Here is a 23,007-nt window from a genome sequence, read left to right as displayed (position 1 = left end):
CAGTAGCAACATGGACACAGAATTGGCAGAATGAGAGTAAACAGAGTAGTGGTTATTGGATGTCTTTCAGACTGGAGGAAGGTTTGCAGCGTATTTTCCACGGATCCGTGTTGGGGCCCTTGCACTTTATATGTATATATATATATATAAATAAATGATCTAAATCTTGGTGTACAACTTCAAAATTTTCAGATGATATGAAACTTGGAAACATTAGGAACTGTGAGGAAGATAGTGTAGAACTTCAAAAAGGGCACAGATAGGTTGGTGGAATAGATTAACATATGGCAAATGAGAACTGGGAAGTGATTAATTTTGCTACAAAGAGTGCAAAGACTATATAAAATAAAGGGTACAACTTGAAGGGGATGCAGTAGAGGGACCTGGGTATGTATGTGCATAAATCATTGAAGGTGGTAGGACAGGTTGAGGGAGCGGTTAATAAAGCGTACTCTAGGTTTATTAAAGAGGCATGGAGTACAAGAGCAAGAAGGTTATGTTAAACTTGTATTGAAGAATGGCATGGACTCAACTGGAGTAAGGAAGCAGGAGTAGGCCCGAAGGAATGAATTGCCAATTTCTGCTCCTAATTTCTAAAAGGAAGAAAGCGCAAGGCTACGGTGAGAAGGCAATGGAATGGCGCTTTGCTGCAACAATTCTGTGATTGCACTCACTAGTGAAAGCTCCCACAATCACCAGTCCAGCTGTGACAGGATAATTCTGCATGAACATTGGTTCTTTAATCTCTAGCAGTAATTACTGGCACTTATTTTGGGACCTTCTTGTGACAAACCTCCCAGCTCTTTTAATATAGAACATGGAAAAATACAGCACAGAACAGGCCCTTCGGCCCACGATGTTGTGCCGAACCTTTGTCCGAGATCAATCATAGATTATCATTGAATTTACAGTGCAGAAGGAGGCCATTCGGCCCATTGAGTCTGCACCGGCTCTTGGAAAGAGCACCCTACCCAAGGTCAACACCTCCACCCAACACTAAGGGCAATTTTGGACACTAAGGGCAACTTATCATGGCCAATCCACCTAACCTACACATCTTTGGACTGTGGGAGGAAACCGGAGCACCCGGAGGAAGACCACGCACACACGGGGAGGATGTGCAGACTCCGCACAGACAGTGACCCAAGCCGGAATCGAACCTGGGACCCTGGAGCTGTTAAGCAATTGTGCTATCCACAATGCTACCGTGCTGCCCTTAAGAACAAATTAATCTACACTATATCATTCTACCGTAATCCATGTACCTATCCAATAGCTGCTTGAAGGTCCCTAATGTTTCCGACTCAACTACTTCCACAGGCAGTGCATTCCATGCCCCCACTACTCTCTAGGTAAAGAACCTACCTCTGACATCTCCCCTATATCTTCCACCATTCACCTTAAATTTATGTCCCCTTGTAATGGTTTGTTCCACCTCGGGAAAAAGTCTCTGACTGTCTACTCTGTCTATTCCCCTGATCACCTTATAAACCTCTATCAAGCCGCCCCTCATCCTTCTCCGTTCTAATGAGAAAAGGCATAGCACCCTCAACCTTTCCTCGTACGACCTACTCTCCATTCCAGGCAACATCCTGGTAAATCTCCTTTGCACCTTTTCCAAAGCTTCCACATCCTTACTAAAATGAGACGACCAGAACTGTACACAGTACTCCAAATGTGGCCTTAGCAAAGTTTTGTACAGCTGCATCATCACCTCACGGCTCTTAAATTCAATCCCTCTGTTAATGAACGCTAGCACACCATAGGCCTTCTTCACAGCTCTATCCACTTGAGTGGCAACTTCCAAAGATGTATGAACATAGACCCCAAGATCTCTCTGCTCCTCCACATTGCCAAGAACTCCACCGTTAACCCTGTATTCCGCATTCATATTTGTCCTTCTAAAATGAACAACCTCACACTTTTCAGGGTTAAACTCCATCTGCCACTTCTCAGCCCAGCTATGCATTCTATCTATGTCTCTTTGCAGCCGACAACAGCCCTCCTCACTATCCACAACTCCACCAATCTTTGTATCGTCTGCAAATTTACTGACCCACCCTTCAACTCCCTCATCCAAGTCATTAATGAAAATCCCAAACAGCAGAGGACCCAGAACTGATCCCTGCGGTACGCCACTGGTAACTGGGATCCAGGCTGAATATTTGCCTTCCACCACCACTCTCTGACTTCTATCGGTTCGCCAGTTTGTTATCCAACTGGCCAAATTTCCCACTATCCCATGCCTCCTTACTTTCTGCATAAGCCTACCATGGGGAACCTTATCAAATGCCTTACTAAAATCCATGTACACTACATCCACTGCTTTACCTTCATCCACATGCTTGGTCACCTCCTCAAAGAATTCAATAAGACTTGTAAGGCAAGACCTACTCCTCACAAATCCGTGCTGACTATTCCTAATCAAGCAGTGTCTTTCCAGATGCTCAGAAATCCTATCCTTCAGTACCCTTTCCATTACTTTGCCTATCACCGAAGTAAGACTAACTGGCCTGTAATTCCCAGGGTTATCCCTAGTCCCTTTTTTGAATAGGGGCACGACATTCGCCACTCTCCAATCCGCTGGTACCACCCCTGTTGACAGTGAGGACGAAAAGATCATTGCCAACGGCTCTGCAATTTCATCTCTTGCTTCCCATAGAATCCTTGGATATATCCCGTCAGGCCCGGGGGATTTGTCTATCCTCAAGTTTTTCAAAATGCCCAACACATCTTCCTTCCTAACAAGTATTTCCTCAAACTTACCAGTCTGTTTCACACTGTCCTCTCCAACAATATGGCCCCTCTCATTTGTAAATACAGAAGAAAAGTACTCGTTCAAGACCTCTACTATCTCTTCAGACTCAATACACAATCTCCCGCTACTGTCCTTGATCGGACCTACACTAGCTCTAGTCATTCTCATATTTCTCACATATGTGTAAAAGGCCTTGGGGTTTTCCTTGATCCTACCCACCAAAGATTGTTCATGCCCTCTCTTAGCTCTCCTAATCCCTTTCTTCAGTTCCCTCCTGGCTATCTTGTATCCCTCCAGCGCCCTGTCTGAACCTTGTTTCCTCAGCCTTACATAAGTCTCCTTTTTCCTCTTAACAAGACATTCAACCTTTCTTGTCAACCATGGTTCCCTCACTCGACCATCTCTTCCCTGCCTGACAGGGACATACATATCAAGGACACGTAGTACCTGTTCCTTGAACAAGTTCCACATTTCACTTGTGTTCTTTACTGAAAGCCTATGTTCCCAACTTATGCACTTCAATTCTTGTTTGACAACATCGTATTTACCCTTCCCCCAATTGTAAACCTTGACCTGTTGCACGCACCTATCCCTCTCCATTACTAAAGTGAAAGTCAAAGAATTGTGCTCACTATCTCCAAAATGCTCCCCCACTAACAAATCTATCACTTGCCCTGGTTCATTACCAAGTACCAAATCCAATATTGCCTCCCCTCTGGTCGGACAATCTACATACTGTGTTAGAAAAGCTTCCTGGACACACTGCACAAACACCACCCCATCCAAACTATTTGACCTAAATAGTTTCCACTCAATGTTTGGGAAGTTAAAGTCACCCATGACTACTACCCTGTGACTTCTGCACCTTTCCAAAATCTGTTTCCCAATCTGTTCCTCCACATCTCTGCTACTATTGGGGGGCCTATAGAAAACTCCTAACAAGGTGACTGCTCCTTTCCTATTTCTGACTTCAACCCATACTACCTCAGTAGGCAGATACTCCTCGAACTGCCTTTCTGCAGCTGTTATACTATCTCTAATTATCAATGCCACTCCCCCCCCCCTTTTATCACCCTCCCTAATCTTATTGAAACATCTATAACCAGGGACCTCCAACAACCATTTCTGCCCCTCTTCTATCCAAGTTTCCGTGATGGCCACCACATCGTAGTCCCAAGTACCGATCCATGCCTTAAGTTCACCCACCTTATTCCTGATGCTTCTTGCGTTGAAGTATACACACTTCAACCCATCTCCATGCCAGCAAGTACTCTCCTTTGTCAGTGTTCCCTTCCCCACTGCCTCACTACACGCTTTGGCGTCCTGAATATCGGCTAGCTTAGTTGCTGGACTACATATCCGGTTCCCATTCCCCTGTCAAATTAGTTTAAACCTTCCGGAAAAGTACTAGAAAACCTCCCTCCCAGGATATTAGTGCCCCTCTGGTTCAGATGCAACCCGTCCTGCTTGTACCCCCTTCCCAGAATGCGTTCCAATTATCCAAATACCTGAAGCCCTCCCTCCTACACCATTCCGGCAGCCAAGTGTTCAACTGCACTCTCTCCCTATTCCTAGCCTCGCTATCACGTGGCACCGGCAACAAACCAGAGATGACAACTCTGTCTGTCCTGGCTTTTAACTTCCAGCCTAACTCCCTAAACTAGTTTACAAGGGGAAAGAGATGGTAAACAGGAAAGGATTTGGATACCTGAACATAAATGTGAAAAAGTATGGCCTTGATGAGGTTTTTAAAGACAGGAAGGATGGAACTGAGAAAGATAGACTTAGGCAGGAAACTTCAGACTCGGGACAAGACAGATTGAAATGTTCTACCACCAAATGTTAAATGGAAAGAATGCTGAGAACAAAAAAAGCATATCTTGAAGTTCCAAACAACAAATCGCATTGAGAACATCGAATGACAATTTCAAAATTCTTTCAGCTCACTGCACTAATTTTTAGTTATAAAATACCTTTCATCATTGGCCTTGTTTCTACTGCTGCAAAGTTGAATAGGATTTCAATCAAGGCTTCCTTACCTTTTCAGCCTTGTGTTGCATCATCTGCTCAAAGAGAGATACACAGCTGCCGATGAACTGCTCGCTGACTACGATAGTGTCCCCGAAAATCCTGGGGGCAGAATGCTTTTGCATTGTCCTCATCATTTGCTGGAGTAAAATGGAGGCATCTTCCACAGAGAATGAACTAGGCAACAGAGGCTGTACACAAAGAAAAGTATTCAAATCATGTTGGTGGGCCTCAAAAGTATCAAGATTTGTACAATTTCTACTGCAGAAGTAGCCAGCAAACTTTAAACTTAATCTAACACTTTTCTCCTCTTGCTGCTCCCACATTTATCTGTGTTGAAAATTCCTAAACTTGGTATTGGGCACATTTTGTTGCCTAGAACTGAAAAATACCATTTTCCTTGACTGAACTCATCTGAAAATAATATCCTGATTATATCATGAAACAATGTTTTCCTAGAGGTAAGGAAGACTGGTGTTACATTGTGGAAAGTAGTTAGTAACATTAAGTATATGGCATCACAGATTTTACAGTGCAGAAGGAGGCCATTCAGTCCATCGCATCTGCACCGGCCCTTGGAAAGAGCACCCTACTTAAGCCCACACCTCCACCCTACCCCCACAACCCAGTAACGCCCACCCAACATTTTTGGACACTAAGGGCAATTTAACATGGCCAATCCACCTGACCTGCACATCTTTGGACATACGGGAGGAAACCGGAGCATCTGGAGGAAACCCACACAGACACAGGGAGAACGTGCAGACTCCGCACAAGACAGTGGCCCAGCCGGGAATCAAACCTGGGACCCTGGAGCTGTGAAGTGACAGTGCTAACCACTGTGCCACCGTGTCGCCCATGGTACTATCCACGGATGGTATTAGGAACTGCTCATTACTGCAAACCATGACAGTTCTCCTCATTCTCCATTTGGGGCAGGCACCACAATTAAATTATGCTGATAATGTTTTGGGCGGCATGTGGCGCAGTGGTTAGCACTGGGACTACGGCACTGAGGATCCGGGTTCGAATCCCGACCCTGGGTCACTGTCCGTGTGGAGTTTGCACATTCTCCCCGTGTCTGCGTGGGTCTCACCCCCATAACCCAAAGATGTGCATGTTAGGTGGATTGGCCACGCTAAATTGCCCCTTAATTGGAAAATAAATAAATTTAACTCTAAATTTAACAAAAAAATGTTAATACTTTTTGTAATTAATATTATTAACAGATTCTTTTTGAAAATGTTGAACACAACACCTAGCATATATCTGTTACAAATGCAATTAGGTACAGTAGCTTTATTGAACAAGGCTATTGTGGTTTGACCCAGGAACAATACATGCAGTATCACACTCTTTCTTGGCACATGCAACACAGTAGGATAATTTTAGAAGACGCTTGGGGTGAGTTAGGGAGCAACAGCTCAAAGGTGTTGATATACACTTAGTACTAGGAGTGCAAGTTCATAAAAAGACTGATAGTGTTCCAATTCCATTTTATGAACAAAGAAATAATAAATGCCTTACCAAAACTTTTTTAAAAATTGACATTCCACTGCCAAATCTGATGAATTACAGTTCAAAATGTTGTGAAAGTCTATTTTCTTTGTAAAATTAGACTTTGTTCCTTCATTGTAGAGCCAGAATTTGAAAGCTTACTTAATGAGAGTGTGCCATAAAAGCAGTACCTGTACATCCATCCAGGTGCCTGATCGGATAGCCTCCTCTACTGAAGCTTCTACCTGATCTACAATAGTTTGTCCAACACAAACGGCCTTCAAGGTGGTCATCGATGCAGATTTGTATCGCTTCTTTATGTAATTCACAGGGTCTGGGATTCCCAGTCTGCACAAAGTGTCAAATTCTAGAACAGAGGAAAAAAGATAAATTGCCTTAAAAAGGTGGTGTCTAAATGCAATCTGCCCTCCAACAATTACCAATAACTCCTGATTGCAATCCATGAATGCAGATATGCTACTATATGATTCTCACACAGTAACAATGATATTGTTCATAAATGTGGGTAAATAATCACATCCAAGAAGTTTTTCAAGCTCAGCAACATAATTCCTGAAAAATATAGGTCAATATAACTCACTAGGCTGTAATGTGTGTGTGCTGGAATTAGTTATAGTTTGGGTTTAAAGACACTGGTCTATTCAGTGACAAATGTATGAACTCATTAACTGAGATTCAGATTCCCAAGATTAACAACAGTGTATGTTGGCCTTCATAGTGAGAGGACTTGAGTATAGGAATAGGTCTTAACTGCAATTGTATAACGTTGGTGAGGCCACACCTGGAGCATTGTGTGCAGCTTTGGTGTCCTTATCGGAGGAAGAATAAGACCATAAGACATCGGAGCAGAATTAGGCCACTTTGCCCGTCGAGTTTGCTCCGCCATTAAATCATTGCTGATATTTTTCTCATCCCCATTCTCCTGCCTTCTCCCCATAACCACTGATTCCCTTTTTAATCAAGAACCTATCTAACTGTCTTAAAGACACAGTGATTTGGCCTCCTTTTGCGGTAAAGAGTTCCACAGATTCACCACCCTCTGGCTGAAGAGATTTCTCCTCATCTGTTTTAAAGGATTGTCCCTTTAGTCTGAGATTGTGTCCTCTGCTTCTAGTTTTTCCGACAAGTGGAAACATCCTCTCCACGTCCATTCTATCCAGGCCTCGCAGTAGCATGTAAGTTTTAATAAGATCTCCCCTCATCCTTCTAAACACCAACGAGTACAGACCCAGAGTCCTCAACCGTTCCTCATATGACAAGCTCTTCATTCCAGAGATCATTCCTGTGAAGCTCCTCTGGACCCTTTCCAAGGCCAACACATCCTGCCTTAGATATGTGGCCCCAAACTGCTCACAATACTCCAAATGGGGTCTGACCAGAGCTTTAAACAGCCTCAGAAGTACATCTCTGGTCTTATATTCTAGCCCTCTCGACATGAATGCTAACATTGCATTTGCCTTCCGAACTGCCAACGGAACCTGAACGTTATCCTTTAGAGAATTGTGAACAAGGACTCCCAAGTCTCTTTGTGCTCCTGATTTCCTAAGCATTTCCCCATTTAGAAAATAGTCTATGCCTCCATTCCTCCTTCCAAAGTGCATAATCTTACACTTTTCCACATTGTATTCCATCTGCCAATTCTTTGCCCCTCCGAGCCTGTCCAAATCCTTCTGCAGCCCCCCTGCTTCCTCAATACTACCTGTCCCTCTACAGATCTTTGTTCTTATTATGGAGAGAGTGTAACAAAGGTTTACCAGGCCAATTCCTGAGATGGCAGGACTGACATATGAGGAGAGACTAAGTCGGTTAGGATTATATTAATTGGAGTTTAGGAGAGGGAGAGAGGATCTCATCGAAACTTTTAAAATTCTAACAGGATTAGACAGGGTAGATTCAGAAATAATGGGCGAGATTCTCCGACCCCCCGCTGGGTCGGAGAATCGCCGGGGGCTGATGTGAATCCCGCCCTTGCCGTATGCCGAATTCTCCGGCACCGGAGATTCGGCGGGGGCGGGAATCGCGCCGTGCCGGTTGGCAGCGCGATGGGCCGATGGCCCGAAGTCCCGCTGCTAGAATGCCTGTCCCGCCGGCGTGGCTTAATCCACCTACCTTACCGGCGGGACAAGGCGGCGCGGGCGGGCTCCCGGGTCCTGGGGGGGGGGGGGGGGGGGGCGCGGGGCGATCTGGCCCCGGGAGGTGCCCCCACAGTGACCTGGCCCGCGATCGGGGCCCACCGATCCGTGGGCGGGCCTGTGCCGTGGGGGCACTCTTTTCCTTCCGCCTTCGCCACGGTCTCCACCATGGCGGAGGCAGAAGAGACTCCCTCCACTGCTCATGCGCGGGGATGCCGTGAGCGGCCGCTAACGCTCCCGCGCATGCGCCGCCTGGCAATGTCATTTCCGCGCCAGCTGGCGGGGCACCAAAGCCTTTTGCGCCAGCTGGCGGGGCGGAAATCAGTCCGGCGTGGGCCTAGCCCCTCAAGGTTAGGGCTCGGCCCCCCAAGATGCGGAGGATTCTGCACCTTTGGGGCGGCGCGATGCCGGACTGATTAGCGCCGTTTTTGGCACCGGTCGGCGGACATCGCGCCGATACTGGAGAATTTTGCCCAATGTTCCCGATGGTGGGGGGGTGTCTAGAACTAGGGGGTCATAGTTTGAGGACAAGGGCTAAACTTTTTAAGGACTGAGATGAGGAGAAATGTCTTCACCCAGAGAGTGGAGAATCTGTAGAATTCACTACCACAGAACGTAGTTGAGGTGAAAACGTTGTATAATTTCAAGAAGAAATTAGATAAAGCTCTTGGAGCTAAAGGTATCAAGGGATATGAGGAGAGGGTGGGATCGGGTATTGAACTTGATGATCAGCCAAGATCATAATGAACGGCGGACAAGGCTCAAAGGGCCAAATGGCCTCCTCAGGCTTCTATTGACTGTATGTTTCTATGTATTTTCACTGGTCACTTTTGTCTTACAAACCTGGAATTTATTTCTTTCACCAAAGTTTTTTCATTTTAAATTGTAAAATGGAGTAAAGTGAAACCACATGATCCTAATATTAAATTCGACAAGTACAGCAATTTTATTCTCATCAGTATCAGTTCAAAAATAACAGAAAACAAAAAACATTACAGGACAGGGACAGTCCCTTCGGCCCACCAAGCCTGTGCCGATCCAGATTCCTTATTTAGACCTACTACTTATTGCCCAAATTACCTGTAACCCTCTATTCCCCGCCTGTTCATGTGTCGATCAAGATATATCTTAAACGTTGCTATTGTGCCTGCCTCCACCACCTCCACTGGCAACACTTTACAGGCACCCACTACCCTCTGCGTGAAAAACGTTCCACACACATCTCCCCAAAACTTTCTCCCTCTCACCTTGAACCTGCGGCGCCTTGTAATTGAGCCTTCCACCCTGGGAAAAAGCTTTTGACTATTCACCCTGTCTATACCTCTCATAAGTTTGACCTCAATGAGATCTCCCCTCAGCCTCCATCTTTCCAAGGAAAACAATCTGAGTTTATTCAACCTCTCTTCATAGCTAACACCCTCCAGATCAGGCTACTATCTGGTAAACCTTCTTTGCACTTTCTCCAAAGTTTCCATGTCCTTCTGGTAGTGTGGCGACCACAACTGCACGCAATATTCCAACTAACTAAAGTTTTACACAACTGTAACATGACCTGCCAATTCTTGTACTCAATGCCCAACCAATGAAGGAAAGCATGCCGTATGCCTTCTTGACCACCTTATCTACCTACATTGCCACTTTCATGGAATTATGGACCTTAACACCTAGATCCCTTTGTATGTTGATGCTCCTATGGGTTTTGCCATTTACTGTATAATTCACACCTGAATTTGATCTTCCAAAATGCATCACCTCGTATTTGTCCGGATTGAACTCCATCTGCCATTTCTCTGCCCAACTCTCCAATCTATCTATATTCTGCTGTATTCTCGGACAGTCCCCTTCACTATCTGCAATTCCGCCTTAGTGTCATCTGCAAACTTGCTAATCAGACCATCTACATTTTCCTCCAGATGATTTATATATATTACCAACAGAAGTTGTCCCAGCACTGCTCCCTGTGGAACACCACTAGTTACAGAACTCCATTCTGAAAAGCTCCTTTCCACTGTTACTCTCTGTCTCCTGTTGCCAAGCCAGTTCTTTATCCATCTATGGTGTGGATGGTGTAGTAAGACTTCTTACTTTATCTATCTAGTTAGCATACCCCGAATCCCATGCGACTTTACCCTTTGTACCAGTCTGCCATGAGGGACCTTGTCAAACACCTTACTAAAGTCCATGTAGACGACATCCACAGTCTTTCCCTCAACAATTAATTTTGTCAACTCCCCAAAAAACTCTAGCAAGTTGGTAAGACATGACCTTCCCCACACAAAGCCATGTTGCCGATCACTAACAAGTCCATTTGCTTCCAAATGTGAATAAATCCTGTTCCTTAGTATCTTCTCCAACAGCTTCCCCACAACTGACGTCAAACTCACTGTCCGATAATTACCTGGATAATCCCGGCTTTCCTTCTTAAACAAAGAGATAACACTGGCTATTCTCCAGTCCTCTGCAACCTCGCCTGCGGTCAAAGATGATGCAAAGATATCGGTCAAGGCCTTAGCTATTTCCTCTCTTGCTTCCCACAGTAACCTATATATCCCATCCGGCCCAGGGGACTTGTCTACCTTAATGCATTTTAAGATATCCAACACTTCCTCCTTCATTATGCTGATATGTCCTAGAGTATTCACACACCCAATCTTAACCTCAACATCAGTCATGTCCCTCTCCTGAAATGAAAATCGCTTATTGTCACAAGTAGGCTTCAAATGAAGTTACTGTGAAAAGCCCCTAGTCGCCACATTCCGGCGCCTGTTCGGGGAGGCTGTTACGGGAATTGAACCGTGCTGCTGGCCTGCCTTGGTCTGCTTTCAAAGCCAGCGATTTAGCCCTGTGCTAAACACCCCCTTGGTGAATATCAATGCAAAGTGCTCATTAAGGATCTCACCCATTTCCTCCGGCTCCATGCTGAGCTTCCCTCCTTTGTCCTCAAGTGGGCCTACTCTTTCCCTAGCTACCCTCTTGCTCGTTAGAGATGTATAAAAGGCCTTGAGATGTTGACCTTGCTTGCCAATGACATTTCATGACCTCTTTAGCCCTCCTAACTCCCAGTTAGAATACTTTTCCTGTATTCGTCAAAAGCTTTGTCTGTAAGTATGCTAGATCTTATGTACGCTTCCTTTTTCTTTCGGACTGGTCTCAAAATTTCCCGTCATCCATGGTTCCCTAATCCTGCTATTTATGTCCTTCATTTTCACAGGGACATGCCTGTCCTGCACTCAATCGACTGGTCTCTAAAAGACTCCCACATATAAAATATGGATTTACCCTCAAAACAGCCGCTCCCAATCCACATTCTCCAGATCTTGTCGAATTCTGTTGTAGTTAACCTTCCCCCAATTTAGCACCCTCACTCGAGGACAGCTCTTGTCCTTATCCATGAGTATTCAAAAACGTACGGCTATATTAATTTCAGCACCACCACGGATATAACAGCCAGTAATATCAAAGCAAAGTGCAAGTTAGTCCAAGTACCCAGAAATAAACTGGCTACGCCTATCTATGTAAAATAAAATCTTGTCGCGTTCCGATCTGTCGTGTCATGCCACAGAATGGCAAAATGGTATAACTGATCAAAGCAAAGGCTGATCAAATATCTGATTGATTACATGTGTGTAAGTCAAAAGCAGTTTGGTTGATAAGACCAAAGGTGAATGAAAACGCAAAAATATTGTTCAATTGGAATAGAGGACAAAAACAGATCACAAACTGGCAAGTAATAGGAAGGAGTGATTCAAATCACGAAACTAATCTGGTGTGGTTGGCTTTCGGGTAGGTGAAAAATTCAAGTTAGCGATTAAAAATAACATTTGGATCACAAAAAATTCAAGAAAACTAAAGAATTTGTAATAACAAGCCAATTCTCATTCACATTACCTCGGAGGTGTTATAAATACCTGCCCATCCCCGAGAACACTTAAGTGCTGTGGGTCTGGAGACACATGTAGGCCAGACCAGGTAAGGATGGAAGATTTTCTTCCCTAAAAGACATGAGTGAACCAGATGGGTTTTTACTCGACCATGGTTTCATGGCCAGATTATTTTATTGAATTCAAATTCCACCAACTGCCCTGATGGGAATCAAACCCAGATCCCCAGAGCATTATCCTTAGTCACTAGGCCAGTGACAATATCACTACGCCACTGTCTCCCTCAATCTCTGGGTTGGCAACCTGAAGTAAACTGGTGATGACTGAAAGGAGAAATAAGACACAGATAGGCTAAGGGGAAGGTAAGGCAGTTTAAATTCTGACCAGGGATCTGAGACCTTCAATTTCAGCAACAGAGAGGAGAGCAGCTGAATGGTAAACAAACAGAGAGCAGCTCGGGAAGGTAAAAGACAGTTTAAATTCTGACCAGGGATCAGAGACCTTTAATTTCAACAGCTGAGAGGAGAGCAGCTGATAGGTAAATAAACAGAGAGCAGCTTCGGAAGGTAGGACAGTTTTCTCTCTCTCTCTTTCTAACTCTCTCTATCGCTCGCTCTTTCACTGAAACTAACCCTGAAAGTGACATCACAGGAAGGCTGATATTTGATTGGCTACAGGGAAGCGATGTTAAATTTGAAAACCCATTTTATTACAGTTTCTAAATTGCTTTCAAACAGAGGTAATAAGGAGAGATCAAAAGTGGGCAGCACTTATAAGTGGCACAGTGGTTAGCATCGCTGCTTCATGGCACTGAGGACCGTGGTTCGATTCGGGCCCCAGGTCACTGACCGTGTGGAGTTTGAACATTCTCCCCGTGTCTGCGTGGTCTCACCCCCACAACCCAAAAGATGTGCAGGGTAGGTGAATTAGCCACATTAAAATTGCCCTTAATTAGAAAAAAAAAGAATTGGGCACTTCAAATTTATTTTAAAAAAGGAGAGATTATTTTAAAAAGTTTATAAAATAAAAAAATTGAGTTTAAAAACCAAATTAAAAACTAAATAAATAAAGTAGAGATGGAGAGTCAGGCGATATGTTGTTTCGGCATGATGTGGGAGCTGGTGGACCCCATTGTGGTTCCCAGTGTGCACATCTGTAGTAAGTGCTGGTTGCTTGAGGAACTCCAGCTCAGAGTTGATGATCTAGATGCTGAGCTTCGGACACTGCAACACACACTGGAGTGAGAGGGTTGGCTGGACACTGTGTTCCAGGAGGCAGTCACAATCCTTAGGCTAACTAACTTGAATTCAGCCAGTGGTCAGGGACAGGAGGGTGTTGCTGCGAGTGAACGATGTAGAGAGACCCAGGAGGTTGGTTTGCAGGAGCCTCAGCCTTTATTCTTATCCAACGGGTTTGAGATACTTGCTCCGTGTGTGGACGGGAACGGAGATTACAGAGAGGATGAGCAAACTGACCACACACCATGGTACTGGTAGCCATTCAAGTGGGGCGGGGGAAGAGAGAGAAAAGAAATGTAGTCGTAATTGGGGATTGTCTCATTAGGGGCATTGATACTGTTCTCTGTGACCAAGATCAAGAATTCCAAAGGTTGTATTGCCTGCTAGGTGCTCGGGTTCAGGATATCTCATCTGGTTACAGAGGAACTTGAAGTGGAGGGCAAAGATCCAGTTGTCATGGTCCACATAGATATCAACGATATAGGTAGAACAAGGACAGGGGTTCTGTTAAGGGAATATGAACAGTTAGGAGCTAAATTAAAAAGCAGAACCAAAAAGCCATGAACTAATTGGCACAGGGTCAATAAATTAAATAGGTAAATGCGTGGCTCAAATAATGGTGGGGGAGAAATGGGTTTGAGTTCATGGCTCATTGGCACCAGTACCTGGGAAGAGGTACTGGTGCCAACTGGTCCCTCTTCCGAAGGGACGTTCTTCATCTGAATCATGCTGGGACCAGAGTCCTAGCAAATCGCGTAACAAGGGCTGTAAACAGGGCTTTAAACTAAATAGGAGAGGGGGGGGGTTCAGTTTTATGGGAAATTAGAAAACCCAATTTAAAGGAGGAGGTAAGAGTGCAGGTTAGCAATGTGGTGGATGGTTACCAGAAAATAAAATTGAGGGACAGAAAAGGTGAATGTCTTTATGCACCACGGAATTATAAAAGAGTAGGGAAATTTGACATTAAAACAAATTTAAAAGCTTTGTATCTAAACGCAAGAAGCATTGGTAACAAACTTAATGAGCTAATGGCGCAAATAGAAACAAAAGGTTATGACTTGCGGAGGATTACTGAAACGTGGGTACAGGGAGACCAGGGGCGAGATTCTCCGACCCCCCGCTGGTTTGGAGAATCGCCGTGGGCTGGCGTGAATCCCGACCCCGCCGGTTGCCGAAGTCTCCGGCACCGGAGATTCGGCGGGGGCGGGAATCGCGCCGCGCCGGTTGGCGGGCCCCCCCTGCACGATTCTCCGGCCCGAATGGGCCGAAGTCCCGCCGTTAAAATGCCTGTCCCGCCGGCGTAAATTAAACCACCTACCTTACTGGTGGGACAAGGCTGTGCGGGCGGGGTCCGGGGTCCTGGGGGGTGGCGCGGGGCGATCTGGCCCCGGGGGGTGCCCCCACGGTGGCCTGGCCCGCGATCGGGGCCCACCGATCCGCGGGCGGGCCTATGCCGTGGGGGCACTCTTTCCTTTCCGCCTCCGCCACGGTCTCCACCATGGCGGAGGCAGAAGAGACTCCCTCCACTGCGCATGCGTGGGAAGCTGTCAGCGGCCGCTGACGCTCCCACGCATGCGCCGCCCGGAGATGTCATTTCCGCGCCAGCTGGCGGGGCACCAAAGGCCTTTTCCGCCAGCTGGCGGGGCGGAAATTCGTCCGGCACCGACCTAGCCCTTCAAGGTTGGGGCTCGGCCCCCCAAGATGCAGAGCATTCCGCACCTTTGGGGCGGCGCGATGCCCGTCTGATTTGCGCCGTTTTGGGCGCCAGTCGGCGGACATCGCGCCGTTTCTGGAGAATTTTGCCCCAGGTCTGGGAATTGAATATCCACGGGTACGCAGTATTTTGGAAAGATAGACTGAAAGGAAAAGGAGGTGGCGTAGCCCTGCTGGTCAGGAAAGGGATCAGCGCTGTAATGAAAAATGACATAAGCACTGGAGATCAAGATGTGGGATAAGTCTGGGTAGAAATAAGAAATAACGAAGGGAACACACCTTTGGTCAGAGTAATCTATTGATCCTCAAACAGTAGTTCTACAGTGAGGCACAGGATAAACCAGGAAATACTGGAGGCTTGCAAGAAAGGTAAGGCAATAATAATGGGCGATTTTAATATGCACATAGACTGGATGAATTAAATTGGCAAGGTAGCCTGGAGGCAGAGTTCATTGAACATATTAGAGATTGTTTCCTGGAACAGTATGTTGGGAAACCAACCAGGGAGCAGGCTACTCTGGATTTGGTATTCTGTAATTAGGAGGGATTAATTAATGACTTCATAGTTAAGGATCCACTAGGGAGGTCATGATGGAGCTATATAGAGCTTTGGTGAGGCCTTGGCTGGAGCACTGTGTGCAATTTTGGCTGCCACATTATAGGAAGGATGTAATTGCACTGGAGCAGGTGCAGAAAAGATTTCTGCAGAACATTGCCCAGGATGGAATATTTAATTTATGAAGACTGTTTGGATAGGTTTGGGTTGTTTCCTCTCGAGCAGTGAAGACTAAGGGGTGATCTGATTGAGGTGTACAAGATTATGAGGGGCATGGACAGAGTGGATAGGGCGCAGCAGTTCCCCTTAGTTGAAGGTCTCAATTACGAGGGGAAACAAGTTCAAATTGAGGGGTGGGTTTGAGGAAAAACGTCTTTTTACCCAGAGAGTGGTGACGGTCTGGAATGCACTACCTGGGAGGGTGGTAGAGGCAGGATGCCTCACACCCTTTAAAAAGTACCTGGATGAGTACTTGGCATATCATAACATTCGAGGCTGTAGGCCAAGTGCTGCCAAGTGGGATTAGGTGGGCAGGTCAGGGCCTTTCATGCGTCGGTGCAGACTTGATGGGCTGAAGGGCCTCTTCTGCACTGTAGTATTCTGTGTGTAGTGACCATAGTATGGTAGAATTCAACATTCAGTTTGGGGCGAGAAAGTGGAGTCCCACACTAGTGTTCTGGAATTAAACAAAGGTAATTACGGAGGCAGATTTGGTCTGAATAGATTGGGCAGGAAGGCTAAAAGGTAGGACAGCTGGTGAGCATCGCAGTTGTTTAAGGAGATACTCAATTCCTGACAACTAAAATATATCCCAGTGAGGAAGAAAGATGGAAAAGGGGTAAAAAACATCCATGGCTAAACAAGATGAAGGACATTATAAAGACAAAAACAAAGGTATATCGTATTGCAAAGGTCAGTGGCAGGCTGGAAGATTGGGAAACTTTCCAACACAAACAAAGGAATGCTAAAAAAGTAATAAAAGAGCCAAGGTAAATTAGAAAATAAAAACTAGCACAGAGTATCAGAAAGGATAACAAAAACTTCTACAGGTACATAAAAGGGAAGAGAATCACGAAGGTGAATGTTGGTCCCTTAGAAGATAAAACCAGTGAGTTAATAGTGAGGAACATAGAAATGGCAAAGTTGCTAAATCAATACTTTTCCTCAGTTTTCACAGTGGAAGAATTCAGAGATAATAGTAAGGGTGGAACTTGGAACAATCCGCATCAATAGGGAAACGGTACTCAACAAACTTTTGGGATTGAGGGCAGACAAGTCCCCCGGGCCTGATGCCTATATCCTAGGGTGTTAAAGGAAGTGGCAGCAGAGATAGTGGATCCATTGGTTAAAAAGATCCAAAATTTCCTGGACGTGGGAAAGATTCCCGTGGATTGGAAAAATGCTAATGTAACGCCCTTATTAAAAAGGGAGGGAGGCAGGATGTGGGAAATAACAGACCAGTTAGTTTAACATCTATTGTTGGAAAATTGTTACAATCAGCTATCAAGGACGTTTGCACATTCACTCCGTGTCTGCTTGGGTTTCACCCCCAAAACCCAAAGATGTGCAGGGTAGGTGGATTGGACTCGCTAAATTGACCTTTGATTGGAAAAATAATAATTGGGTATTCTAAATTTATAAAAAAAGAAATTATCAAGGACATTTGGAATGCCAAAGTGCTATCCATCAGGGTCATCATAGTTTTATAAAGGGCAAATCATGTTTAACTAATCATGTTTAATCACTCTAATTTGCTAGTGTTCTTCAAACATATATCAAGCAAAGTGGATAATGGAGATCCTGTAGATGTAGTATATCTGGAATTCCGGAAGGTGCCGCACAGAAGGTTAATTCACAAGGTGAGATCAGATGGGATTAGACGTAACTTATTAACTCGGATAGAAGACTGGCTAATGGACAGGAGACACAGTCATGATAAACTTATTTTTACCCAGAGAGTCGTGACGGTCTGGAATGCACTGCCTGGGTGGTAGAGGCAGGATGCCTCACATCCTTTAAAAAGTACCTGGATGAGTACTTGGCACGTCATAACATTCCAGTGCTTAAGGAGGTGGCTCTGGAAATAGTGGATGCATTGGTGGTCATCTTCTGGGATTCTATAGACTCTGGAACTGTCCTTGCAGATTGGAGGGTAGCTCACGTCACTCCAATATTCCAAAAGGGCAGTAGAGAGAAAGCAGGGAATTATAGACCAGTAGGCCTAACATCGGTAGTGGGGAAAATTCTTGAATCCATTATCAAGGACTTTATAGCAGAATGTGATATGGTACGAATTAAGTAATGGAATGATGGGAAAACTGGTCAATGGGAAGACTGGTCAAAAGGTTTGATACAATCCAAGAAAGGCTGAAACTACTCATTCCAGCTCACCAGGCCATGTAAGAATGCTGCCCTAACCATTTGCAGACTAGTATGGCCGTAGGCCAACTCTGCATAACTTGAAGTCTGAAAAGATCAGCGAAGGTCGAGCCATTCCAAAACACCGGACCTCGGCAACTCCTGATAAAACTAACTCGTCATAACCCAGGGCCGTAGGAATTTAAAACAATATAAGTTCAGGAAGAAACAAGTCTATTCCGACCTTTCAATGTTCTCTCCAAGGACTAAATAATGGTATGAGTGATATGACCAAACATGGTCTGGTCTATGCTTTTATGTATTTCCGATCAAACTCCTGACTGTACTGTTGTCACAATCTTGATAATGATAATGTATAAATATTGAGCTAATTCTCCGTGAAAGCACGGAACTTGCGAAAGACTCAGCAGTTTTGTTGACTGCTCTCTGACTTCAAGTTTCAGCCATTACTGCATGCAGGTGTTTTTGAAAATAAAGCTTGTTATTCTGTCTTAACGAGTGTGTTGAATCTTTCTACTCCAGAAGCGGGAAAATATTGATTTTGACAAGAACATTTAGAAAACAGTAGCAGGATCAATCAGAGTCAGCATTGATTTATGAAGGGAAAATAATGCTTCACAAATCTGTTGGAATTCTTTGAAGATGTAACCAGTACAGTTGACAAGGGGGAGCCAGTCAAAGTGGTATATTTGGTCTTTTGGAAGGCATTTGACAAAGTGCCACAAAAGAGATTATTGTGCAAAATTAAAGCGCATGGGTTTGGGGGGAAATGCACTGAGGTGGATAGAAAACTGGTTGTCAGAGAGGAAACAAAGAGTAGGATTAATGATTCTTTTCAAATTGGCAGTACCACAGGGCGCTGGGACTCCAGCTATTCACAATATATATTAATGATTTGGATGAGGGAACAAAATGTAACATCTCAAAGTTTGCAGATGATACCAAGTTAGGTGGGAGGGTGAATTATGACGGAGATGCAGGGGTCCAACAGCATGATCTGGACAGGTTAGGCGAGTGGGCAGATGCAGTGTGAGGTTATTCACTTTGGAAGCAAAAACAGGAAGGCTGATTACTACCAGAATGGTTGTAATTTGGGAGAGGGGAGTATGCAGCAGGACCTGGGTGTCCTTGTGCTTGTACACAGTCGCTGAAGGTAAGCATGCAGGTGCAGCAGGCGGTAAAGAAGGCTAATGGTATGTGAATGGTATGTTGGCCTTCATTGCGAGAGGTTTCGAATATAGAAGCAGGGATGTGTTGCTGCAATTATATAGGTCCTTGGTGAGGCCACAACTGGTGCATTGTGTGCAGAACTGGGAGGTGTGGCCCCCATCAAGTCAGCTCCGCTATTTGATAAGATCATGGCTGATCAGATTGTGGCTGACTTTCCTGTCTGCCTCTCATAACCCTTGACGATCAAAAAACGAACTCCGTATTGTTTATATTCAATGACCCAGCCTCTCCGGGGAAGAAAATCCCACAAATTAATGACACTCGGAGGAAATAATTCCTCTCATAGATTACATAGAATTTACAGTGCAGAAGGAGGCCATTCAGCCCATCAAGCCTGCACCGGCTCTTGGAAAGAGCACCCCCATTTTAAGCCCAGAACTTTGCCCTATACCCGTAACCCAGCAACCCCACCCAACCCCTTTGGACACTAAGGGCAATTTAGCATGGCCAATCCACCTAACCTGCACGTCTTTGGACTGTGGGAGGAAACCGGAGCACCCGGAGAAAACCCACGCAGACACGGGGAGAACGTGCAGACTCCGCACAGAAAGTGACCCAAGCCGGGAATCGAACCTGGGGCCCTGGAGCTGTGAAGCGACAATGCTAACCACTGTGCTACCGTACCGTGCCCTAAGTCATCTCAGTCTTAATTGGGAGAACTCTGATTTTTAAACTGTGTCCCCAAGTTCAGGACTGTCCTACCAGGGGAATGTCCGCTCAGCATTCATCCGCTCAGTCCCCTCAGGATCTAACATGGTTCAATAGGATTACCTCTCATTCTTCTAAATTCCAATTGGTATGCTACTGATCTGTTCAACCTTTCTTCATAAGAAAACCGCTCATTTAATACAGTAAAAAAAGGCAAATGGCGTCCTTGGTTTTTATTTCTAGGCATATAATACAAAAGCAAGGAACTAATTGGATTTTGTATAAGATTTTAGTTAAACCTATTTACTATGGTAAATAGTTTGGGTGTTTCATTGTAGCAAGGAAATAAAAGTAATGGGAAAAGGGCAGAGAAGATTTAATAGCACATAACCAGGGGCGCAAGGCTAGAGTTAGGACTTTTCATTACTAGATGCGGTAAAGTCTAGATGTGACAGAGAGCTCCAAGATTACAAACAGAAATTAAAAACAAATAATTACACATTGTTTTCAGCAGAGAACAACATGGTAATACACATTTGAAATGATTGCAAGAATTATTTTGAAAGTTAGAGAAAGTTCTTTGAATAGGAGAGTGGAACCAACAGCCCCAAAATCGTATTGAAGCAGAGCCTTCATTATTTTTTTTTTTAAAGGGATTGAGATTACAAAGTGTACTGTTAAAAGGATAACTGAGCACAATTGTACTAGGTGGCACATGAGGAGAAAATCAGGGACACGGACTTGATAGATGCAAATGACCTGTTCAGTATTCTATTCTACAGCCCAGAATTTTCTCAGAAGTCCTCCCACAGCCTATTTGGAAGCTTGATGAAAAACCTATTAATACCATGCTTCCGACAAAGTTACAACCTCCGAGTGCAAACAGCTCCAAGGAAATTCTTGGCCCGTTATTCTATTTGCAAGGAGATTTGGATTTGCTAAAAAAATATAATTGGGGAATGAGCAGGAAAATGTGATCAGGCCAGGCAGCTCTTGGGTGCGTCACATGGATGAAATGACCTTGTTCTGTCTTTTAAGATTCTACCAATCGATGGCTAACTGACGCAGTATTTTTTAAAATTCATTTACGGGACGTGGGCATCGCTGGCTAGACCAGCATTTATTGCCCCATCCTATTTAAGGTCAGCATCAAAACCTTTTGAAGCAATCTCCCTCTACCCATGCACCACCATATGAATTAGGAGTAAGTCATTTGACACCTTGAGCCTGCTCCACCATTCATTAAGATTGTGACTGATCTGGCTGTAACCTAGCTCCACACTGCCACCTACCCCACTAACCATTCACCTCCTTGCTCATCAAAAATCTTTCGAGCACTGCCTTAAAAATATTCAAAGACTCTGCTTCCACTGCCTTTTGAGGATTCACAAAGATTCCCAAACCACAGAAAAAATGAGGGACCCCTAATTTTTAAGATGCCCCAGTTCTAGATTCTACCACAAAACGAAACATCCTCTCCACATCCACCCCGTCAAGACCCTTCAGGATATGCTATGTTTCATTCAGTTGCATCTTATTCTCCTAAATTCCAACAGATGCAAGCCTAGCCTGCTTAGTTTTCCCTCAAGAGACAACCCTCCGTTGAACTATTTCCAAAGCGTTCCTTAAATAAGGAAACCAATACTGTACACAGTACTCCAGGTGGTCTCACCAATGCCCTATATAACTGAAGCATACCCTCCCTATTTTTGTGTCCATTTCATCTCACAATAAACAATTCTAATGGAAGCTTCCCTGAATCTAGTGAATTTTAAATAATTAAAACCAATGCTGCAATGATTTCACTAGTCACTTCTTTCAAGACACCAGGATGAACTCCACCAGGGCCCATGGACTTGCCTGCACACAGCTACAACAATTTACTCAGTACCATTTCTCTGACGATGCAATTTCTTTTTAGCTCCTCCCTCTCATCCATTTTCGAATTTACAGCGATTTCTGGCATGTTACTTGTATCCACTATAGCGAAGAGTAATGCAAAATACCTGCTCAATTCATCTGCCATCTCCGTATTTTCCATTATTAATTTCCAGGACACACTTTCTACAGAACTTACATTCACTTTGTTAACTTTTTTCTTCTTGAAATATTTATAGAAACGCTTACCCCTTTTATATTTCTAGCTAGCTTTCTCGCTTACTCTATTTGATCATCTTTTAGTCATTCTTTGATTTTTTTATACCCTGTCCAATCTTTTGACCTGTCACCCATCCATGTACTTTTTCTTTTAAGTTTGAGACCATCTTTGATTTTTTTTTAGTTCACCACGGATGCTGGGTTCCCCCCATGAAATTTCTCTCTCTCATTGGAATGTATCTATTCTGTGTATTTTGAAATATATCTGCAGTGCATCCCTTAACCTAATTTGCCAATTCACTTTTGCTAGCTGTTTTCGTGATTTCTAATTGTCCTGATTTAAGTTCAATATACCAGTCTTGGAACCACTCTTCTCTCCCCTCAAATGGTATGTCGAATTCAATATTATAATCACTGCTACCTAGGGATGCTTTCACTATGAGGTCATTAATTCATCCTATCTCGTTGCACAATCCAAGGTTTTGTATAGCCTGCTCTCTGGCTGGTTCCAGAATGTGCTGTCCTAAGAAATTATCTTGATAACATTCTATGAACTCCTCATCTCAGGTTTTGCCCATCTGATCTATATGTAGATTAAAATCCCCCATGATTGTCACATATCTTTCTGACAAGTTATCATAATTTCTTCCTTTGTGCTCCGTCCAAGCCTGTGGGTACTGTGTACACCACTCAAAGTGACTTCTTGAAATTATCATTTCTCATCTCGACCCAAACTGCCTGGTCATCCTGGTTTTCTGAACTTAGGCAACCCTTCTCTACTGTGCTAATACTATGATTTAATAGAGCACCCTTTCACCTTTTCCCAGTT

The 23,007-nt window shown here is 44.4% G+C and overlaps 1 protein-coding gene and 1 long non-coding RNA gene across 2 annotated transcripts in view; one reads left to right on the top strand and one right to left on the bottom strand.

Annotated features, from left to right (window-relative positions):
• The window catches only part of ufl1 (UFM1-specific ligase 1), a 110,589-nt gene that overhangs the window by 35,347 nt on the left and 52,235 nt on the right, over positions 1-23,007 (bottom strand). The window contains exons 9-10 of the mRNA XM_072499561.1: positions 6,475-6,650; positions 4,798-4,977 (exon numbers count right to left, since the gene is read on the bottom strand). Coding sequence (XP_072355662.1) covers positions 4,798-4,977; positions 6,475-6,650 — 356 coding nt within the window. The remainder of the gene's footprint in view (positions 1-4,797; positions 4,978-6,474; positions 6,651-23,007) is intronic.
• Positions 1-23,007, top strand: part of LOC140410856 (uncharacterized) — an 88,407-nt gene that overhangs the window by 22,715 nt on the left and 42,685 nt on the right. The gene's annotated exons all lie outside the window — the stretch shown is intronic.

Source organism: Scyliorhinus torazame, chromosome 4 (genome assembly GCF_047496885.1).
Source record: "Scyliorhinus torazame isolate Kashiwa2021f chromosome 4, sScyTor2.1, whole genome shotgun sequence".
Taxonomy (NCBI): domain Eukaryota; kingdom Metazoa; phylum Chordata; class Chondrichthyes; order Carcharhiniformes; family Scyliorhinidae; genus Scyliorhinus; species Scyliorhinus torazame.
The sequence above is the reverse complement of the archived record's forward strand: the minus strand, read 5'-3'. Positions and strand labels throughout refer to the sequence as shown.